The sequence below is a fragment of the Elephas maximus genome, chromosome 27, assembly GCF_024166365.1.
Source record: "Elephas maximus indicus isolate mEleMax1 chromosome 27, mEleMax1 primary haplotype, whole genome shotgun sequence".
In the NCBI taxonomy this organism is placed as follows: Eukaryota; Metazoa; Chordata; class Mammalia; order Proboscidea; family Elephantidae; genus Elephas; species Elephas maximus.
This window is the reverse complement of record NC_064845.1, coordinates 30,105,693-30,114,368: the sequence shown is the minus strand read 5'-3', so window position 1 is coordinate 30,114,368 and position 8,676 is coordinate 30,105,693. Positions and strand designations below refer to the sequence as shown.

Below are 8,676 nucleotides of genomic sequence, written 5' to 3'. Positions count from 1 at the left end.
AGTGCATTTTATTCTATGTAAATTATACCTCAGTAAATCTGCAACCCAGCCTTGACCATGATTGAATTAAGGTAATAATACTCCCATTCTATAAATGAAAACAATAAAAAACTCATTTATGACATGAGTGTATATACAAAGACACTCTTATGCACTTGACTTAACGAAAAATTTTAATTATTATGTATTACTTGTACATTATACTTTTAAAAATGAGAATTAATTGATGAAATTACTATGGCAATTATTCACAGAAAAATTGTACATGTATTCTTCTTGCAGATTTTTCCTATAATTGTGAAAAATGAGAAAGAACCTAAAAGTATTTGTTTTGAACTACATAAATTGTTGGATAATCATAGAACTATATTTTAAAATGGTAAAGTAGTGGAAAAAACATAAATTTACAAGAGCTAAGCTGAGCTCAACCTCCGAAGATACTTTGAAACAACAGAGCAAAATTAAATGAAATTCAAAAGATACATATAGATAAATATGCATCCATATATATCTAAAGGTAAAATAGCATCTGGTGAGCTATACATTTCAATAGAGAAGTATTTTTAATTTAATATTCATGTATTTCTAAATATCCCATGTCACATATACGGGTATATACACAGGAAGAAAAATATGAAAAGATGTGCTCCAAAATGGTATTTATGACCTCTTTTTAAAGCTGTTTCTATGTTCTTTCGCCTGATACTTTTCTGGGTTTTTGTTTGCTTTTTTTTTAAAACCTGATCAAACGTCTCTTAGGAGTACATAATTTACAATTTTTTATTTTAAAAAGTTGATAAAGGAGAAGAGGGAGACCCTTGTAACTACCTCATCTGATAGAAATCAGTTTAAGAAAAAAAAAAAAAAACTAGACTAGAATATTTTTGTGTGTGTGATTGGATTCTTATTGTTTTCCTACCAGTTTCTTTTAAATGATTCTGATGCTTTCCTGTCTCTAAAGGCCGTGCCCCTATTCTCATTGTGTTAAGTTTCATTTCTTTCCCTAAAGTTCATTATACTGATGATTCATTAGTAATTTTGGAACCTAGGTCACCAAGGACATTTTGGTCTATTAACTTTGTTGCAAATATGGCAAACAAAACAAATATCAAGCTTAAAATTAGAAAACCCTTCTCTGGGCAAACATAACTAAGAACCTCAACCCTTCCAAAGGTTAGTGGTAGTTTCTCTGAGCTAGTGTTTATTTTCTGTGATGAAGAGTTAAAATATATCCTGGCCTAATATTAACAGCACAACATCTGTCATGAGGAAGTGCAAGTGATTGAAAACAGAAAACTCAAGGCACTCAAGACTGCTGTAACCGTGGGTATGGGTTCAATCGCTAGTGACCAGGAACTCCCAGGCTGGTTTCCAACATTGCATTCATTTTGAAATTTGCAGCCGTATGAATTGTAGTAGTTAATCAACTCGTGGAGGGAGGCTATGATTAACTGCCAGAAATGGCAGTTAATTCTGTAATTTCAGTTATATTATCTTTCGTGAAAAGGGTCATATTTGTGTCAGGAAAACAGATGTTTTATTACTGTGTAAAATGGAGATGTATTAGTTTTAACATGACTCTTGATGAAAAGACTTTTAGACTGCGTTATTCTTGAATGGTTTCTTTCACTGGTATAATCATTTTTATGCAACAATAAGTAGAAGATCATCTAAACGTAGTATTACTTGAGGAAACTGTTTTTCGCCAATGCCTTCAGAGCAGCTTGGACTTCTTCCTTCAGTACCATCTGTGCCTGATCATATACCACCTCTTGAAATGGTTGAATATCGACTAATTCTTTTAGGTATAATGACTCTGTGTAGTCCTTCCATCTTCTTTTGATGCTTCCTGCATCATTTAATATTTTCCCCATGGAATCCTTCACTATTGCAACTCGAGGCTTGAATTTTCTCTTCAGTTCTTTCAGCTTGAGAAACGCCGAGAGTGTTCTTCCCGTTTGGTTTTCCATCTCCAGCTCTTTGCATGTGTCATTATAATACTTTGTCTTCTCGCTAGGCCCTGTGAAACCTTCCGTTCAGTTCTTTTACTTCATCAATTCTTCCTTTTGCTTTAGCTGCTCGATGCTCAAGAGCAAGTTTCAGAGTCTCCTGTGACATCCATCTTGGTCTTTTCTTTCTTCCCTGTCTTTTCAGTGACCTCTTGCTTTCTTCGTGTATGATGTCCTTGATGTCATTCCACAACTCATCTGGTCTTTGGTCACTAGTGTTCAATAAGTCAAACCTATTCTTCAGATGGTCTCTAATTCAGGTGGGATATACTCAAGGTCATATTTTGACTCTCGTGGACTTGATTTGATTTTCTTCAGTTTCAGCTTGAACTTGCATATGAGCAATTGATGGTCTGTTCCACAGTTGGCCCCTGGCCTTGTTCTGACTGATGATATTGAGCTTTTCCATTGTCTCTTTCCACAGAGGTAGTCAATTTGATTTCTGAGTGTTCAATCTGGGGAGGTCCATGTGTATAGTTGCCGTTTATGTTGGTGAAAGAAGGTATTTGCAATGAAGAAGTCGTTGGTCTTGCAAAATTCTATCATTCGATCTCTGGCATTGTTTCTATCACCAAGGCCATATTTTCCAACTACTGATCCTTCTTCTTTGTTTCCAACTTTCTCATTCCAATGACTAGTAATTATCAATGCATCTTGATCACATGTTCAATCAATTTCAGACTGCAGCAGTTTAAAATTCTTCTATTTCTTCAGCTTTGGCCCTAGTGGTTGGTGCATAAATTTGAGTAATAGTGGTATTAACTGGTCTTCCTTGTAGGCATATGAATATTATCCTATCACTGACAGCATTGTACTTCAGGATACATCTGAAATGTTCTTTTTGACAATGAATGCAACACCATTCCTCTTCAAGTTGTCATTCCCAGCATAGTAGACTATATGATTGTCTGATTCAAAATGGCCAATACCAGTCCATTGCAGCTCACTAATGCCTAGGATATCAATGTTTATGTGCTCCATTTCATTTTTGACAATTTCCAGTTTCCCTAGATTCATACTTCATACATTCCAGGTTCCGATTATTAATGGATGTTTGCAGCTGTTTCTTCTCATTTTGTGTCATGATGACACATCAGCATGTGAAGGTCCCGAAAGCTTTGCTCCATCCACATCATTAAGGTTGACTCACTTTGAGGAGGCAGCTCTTCTCCAGTCATCTTCTGAGTGCCTTCCAAGCTGGGGGGCTCATCTTCCAGCACTATATCAGACAATGTTCCACTGCTATTCATAAGGTTTTCACTGGCTGATGTTTTTCAGAAGTAGACTGCCGGGTTCTTCTTCCTAGTCTGTCTTAGTCTGGAAGGTCAGCTGAAACCTGTCCTCCATGGGTGACCCTGCTGGTATCTGAATACCGGTGGCATAGTTTCCAGCATCACAGTAACACACAAGCCGCCACAGTACGACAAACTGACAGACACGTGGGCAAGTAATTCCTACATGGGGGGAAAATCCAGGTGACACTGGCTCATGTTGAATCCTCTCATTAGAAATTAAGATTTAAAAATCTTTCATGTATAGTTGCCATCCAGTCGACTCTGACTCACGGTGATCCTATAGGACAGATTTGAGCTGCCTTGTAGGATTTCCAAGGCTGTAATCTTTAAGGAAGCAGACATCTGCACCCTTCTCCCATGGAGCAGCTAGTGGGTTCGAACTGCCAACTTTTTGGCTAGTAGCCAGTGCTTCACCACTGCACCACCAGGACTCCTTTAATAGCAATCAGTCAGTAATAATTCAGATGAATTAGTTACTCAGTATCTGCATTGTAATACCAGAGTTCTCATGGAAGTAAAATTCTGATGACTAAAATAAAAATTATATTTTAGAAATGAGTACTACTCAAAGTCAGCAGGTCTGTGTTTGTTACCACAGAGAAGCACAGGTTTCTGTATATTAAGAAACAGATTCAAGGAGAGAGGCTGGCTGCACAAATGGTCATTCACTGCATCTCAAGATGATCTTTTGTAAATGTCAGATGTGGGCTGACATTTTCTGGGAACATCCAGGCTCTCAAACAGATGATAACCAAGTCCACACTCCTTCTGACTATAATTGCTGAGATTTAATTCTAGAGTTTTCGCACACAATCAGAGCTGTCACCAATTAAGTATGGAGGGAATATTTTTGAGTAATAGTAAACTTTGCACATAATAAACTAATTGGATACTCCAAGGAAAATTTTCTTTTTTGGGAATTACTGATGCAATTTTGAAAACGTTTGTGTAGCTGGTATAATATTTAATTTGTGTTAGTCACGAAAACATCTATACAGAAAACATTGCCATGAATTTAGAATTGTAAAGTCCATGAGCTCTGGAGAGATGCCTCAGGGAGCTCTGGAGAGATGCCTCAGGGAGGCAAACACAGCATCAATGAAGATACAGTGTTTCCTCTGGCAAGTAAGGCAAGGAGAAACCAGTTATCACTTTTTGTCAGGAGTGAAGGTAATAGCTTTAATCAGAGCAATGCTTCTTCCAGGTATGACTTACTTCAATAGGCCAAAAAAAAAAAAAAAAATCCAAAATAAAAAAAAAGTCAAAATGTTAAATTCAGATACAGAGTAAGCTCAATATTCCAGCAGTTTTTACATAAATTCCAAATAAAAAATAATACATACAGCTTTGTGTGGGAAATTTGACTTAGATTTTTTTGCCAGTTTATTTTTTTTAGGCATTGAATATATGTCTGGAACTGTGTTACTTGTGGATGCTACTCTAGCAAGAAAAACATTGCCTCAATCTCAAAACAGTGTACATTCTCAGAGTAGTGCTAAGATAGGAGTAAGAATTGCTTGCTATTAATGGTACCCATTCCATATATTAGTTTTGTCAGCTTCCCAGGAGAATGATAACTTAAACTAAAAACCATTCACAGAGTATTTGCATCCCAGATCAAACTGAGTTTGGGAAACAGCTGTAAGTGAGGAAACAGAAAGTATCAGAAGAAAGGCTGTTCCAGGTAGATAATATATTCAATGTAATATAAAAGTATTTGTTTTGGACTACATAAATTATATCTGGCAAACACAGCCATTTGATTTTAAGAAAACTGAGGGGATCAAGTATGTTGGAGGTGTAGACTTTGATGTTTGAGGTGTATTTGACCATATTCCTGAGATTCTGGAGGATGACCATTTTGGGAGATCAAGTATTAAGTGTTTAAGAAAATATACACTGAGAGTATATATGTGAACAGACAAAACTGAAAAATATAAATGTAATAGAGACTAGCAAGAAAAGAAATGTTCAGAAATTGTGAATCAATAAAGCGAGAGGAAAAATGTGTGTGTGGTGTTAAGTTATGAGCAGTTGTTATGAATAGTGTATGGTCAAAGGATGCATTCCATGTAAGTCTTCTAATATTGAATACTGAAAAAGGAGGTCTCTGATAGCCTTCCACAAAAGTTGTTGCATTTGAATGGTGGGAACAGATGTAATTACATGTGATGAAGAGAGAATGGATCATGACTACCAAAAGAAAAATCATTGTGGACCAGGTCATTGAGATTGTTAATATGTATTTATTAGTCATTATGAGCCAGGCACTTTTCTAAGTTCTACATACGGCAGAAAAGAGGAAGACCCTCAATGAGGTGGATTGGCACAGTGGCTGCAACAACAATGAGCTCAAGCATAACAACAATTGTAAGGATGGCGCAGGACCAGGTGGTATTTCGTTCTGTTGTACATATGGTCACTATGAGTCGGAACTGACTCGACAGCACCTAACAACAACAACAACTTGTACAGTAAGAAAACATTGGTGGCATAGTGGTTAAGAGCTATGGCTGCCACCCAAAAGGTCGGCAGTTGGGATCCACCAGATGCCCCTTAGAAACCCAATGGGGCAGTTCTACTCGTCCTATAGGGTCGCTGTGAGTTGGAATAGACTTGACAGCATTTGGTTTTTATTTTATTTTATTTTTTGGTTTATATAAGTAAAATCTGCAAAAGCTGGAACATGTGTAAGGTGGAAACCTGTCAGAGAAGGAAAACTAAAATATTTTCCACTGATAGTAATAGAAAGTGGTAAAACTTCACACTGTCAAAGGCTAAAAACTTGTGAAATCCAGAAAAACAAGGCAGTTCTGTCGAGTTCTGGCTCTTACAGGTTTTACTGTATATGTTTTCATTCACTGGTTAAATTTTCAATAATAGTATATGAAGGATACTGTTAGTAATCCCATTTTATAGATGACAAAACTGAGTAACAGAGAAAGCAAGTGATGTTGGGGAATTGTGATCAATATTTTAAATCTGAAATATATATAGATGGAGATATTTGGTACTTAATGACATTAATACTCAGATGTTGAGGTATGTTTCAATCTTAAACAGATTGAAAATATAAAACTACTGTGATGATGTACAACTATATTCATGTTACAACATATCTCAGCATTCTGCACAACAAATTTCTCATCAAAATGCTGTCTGTATTCTGTACAACAGGAGGCAATGAGAATAAATTTTGAACAGAAAGTCATGAGCAAAAGAAACAGGAAGGAGCAAATGAGAATAAAGTTGCTTAGAGAAGAAATCACAAATTTGAAAAATTGTAATAAATGTACATATTTCTTGAATAGCTTAAGATTTTTTTTTTTGGTTCATCCTCATTTTGCAATGCAATATAACTGTATGGGTATTTCCCATCCAATGTGCAGATAAAATATAAATTGGACAAAAAAGAAGTGAAAAAAAACTCAGAATGTGTTAGAATGTGGTATGGATAAAGTAATCTGATTTTTAAGAAATATTCATTGAAATTGCAAAAACATACAACTGTAGAACCTATCCTGCTAGGGTAATATTAGGTATAAATAAATTAATGAAAAAATTGCCTGGGAAATGGCTTGCATAATTTGTTGAGCCATAAATTATCCCTATATGGTGTTAACACCATTCTCCTCATATCACATATCTCCTAATTATAAATGCAGGTAGATTAGAAGTCAGAAGCCAACAATGAGAAACCACACAACAACTTTTCTCCTGCTGGGACTGACCAATGACCCACAACTGAAGGTTGTAATTTTTATCTTTCTATTTTTCACCTACATGTTGAGTGTAACTGGGAACCTGATAATCATCTCCCTCACCTTCATCGATTCTCACCTTAAAACTGCCATGTACTTTTTCCTGCAAAATTTCTCCTTCTTAGAAATCTCATTTACATCTGCTTGTATTCCCAGATACCTATACAACATATTAACGGGTGACAGGACAATCACATATGACAATTGTGTCATTCAAATTTTTTTTACTGACCTCTTTGGTGTTACAGAATTTTTTCTTCTTGCCACCATGTCCTATGACCGATACGTAGCCATCTGTAAACCCCTACATTATGGGACCATCATGAACAACAAGTTCTGTAGAAGACTCATCCTCTGTTGCTGGACAGCTGGCTTGTTGATCCTAGCTCCACCACTTAGCCTGGGCCTAAGTCTGGAATTCTGTGACTGTAATGTCATTGACCATTTTGCCTGTGATGTATCCCCTCTCCTAAAGATCTCATGCTCAGAAACATGGCTCATAGAGCAGGTGGTCATTGTTTGCTCTGTGTTGACCTTTATCATGACCCTTGTATGTGTTGTCCTGTCCTATGTGTACGTCATCAAGACCATTCTTCGACTCCCTTCTGCCCAGCAAAGGAAAAAGGCATTTTCTACCTGCTCTTCCCACATGATTGTGGTTTCCATCACATATGGAAGCTGTATTTTCATCTACGTCAAACCTTCAGCAAAGAATTCAGTGGCCATTAATAAGGGTGTGGTGGTGCTCACTACTTCCATCGCCCCCATGCTGAACCCCTTCATTTATACCCTGAGGAACAAGCAAGTAAAACAAGCCTTCAATGACTCAATCAAAAGAATTGCACTGTTCTTAAAGAAGCAAAGAAATTTGCAAAAGTAGAGCAAGTACGTTTTTTATACAAAAGATCAGAAGTTCCTATGCTGTATCTTTAAAGGTTTATTCCCTTCCTCTGTAGTAAGAGAGCAGCTTTATCAGGATAGCATTTCTCAATAAGAGAATATATTATATTTTCAGGTAAATCAACGATGTCTCTGACCAAGCCTAGACTTAATAAAACAAAACAAACAGAATCTGTAAAGCTCATCTTAATACATGTTTTGAACTGAGTGTGCTTATTGCCCATTTCAATTCCAGCTTTTTAGGGACTTTGTGACTACAGGCACCCTTCCAGTCAATTTTACTTTTGACTTTAAACAATAAGCTAGGAAAGAAGAATGGTTTAGGGCCAGTGGGTTTAATATTAGGGATAAACTTTAAATCTTGAAGTAATAGTACTATTAAAGGTGTTCATCTTGCTATAATGACTACTATGATTACAGCAGCTACCACTTAGATAAATCGCTACAGATTTCTAATTTTTTTTTATTACATGTAATAATGTATTTAAAGAGGTATTTTGTCTTGTCTTCACATGTTATCTTCATTTCTCAGATAGATAAATTGAAGCTCAGTAAAGTTAAATATTGCTACTCAGGGGTGAAATGGGGATGCAAATCCATTTTTATCTGACTCAAAGCCTGTGTTTTTGCAGTGTGTGAAGCTCCAGTGACACACATCTTGGCATTAAGACCTCCTCAAGGAACACATTATAAAAGTCTACACATATCAAA

General features: G+C 36.3%; 1 protein-coding gene across 1 annotated transcript; it reads left to right on the top strand.

The window, feature by feature from the left end:
- The first annotated feature begins 6,994 nt into the window (after window positions 1-6,994).
- On the top strand, window positions 6,995-7,945 carry LOC126068256 (olfactory receptor 6C2-like). The gene has a single exon (XM_049870700.1). The coding sequence runs from the start codon at window positions 6,995-6,997 to the stop codon at window positions 7,943-7,945; it is 951 nt and encodes a 316-aa protein (XP_049726657.1).
- Window positions 7,946-8,676: the final 731 nt, after the last annotated feature.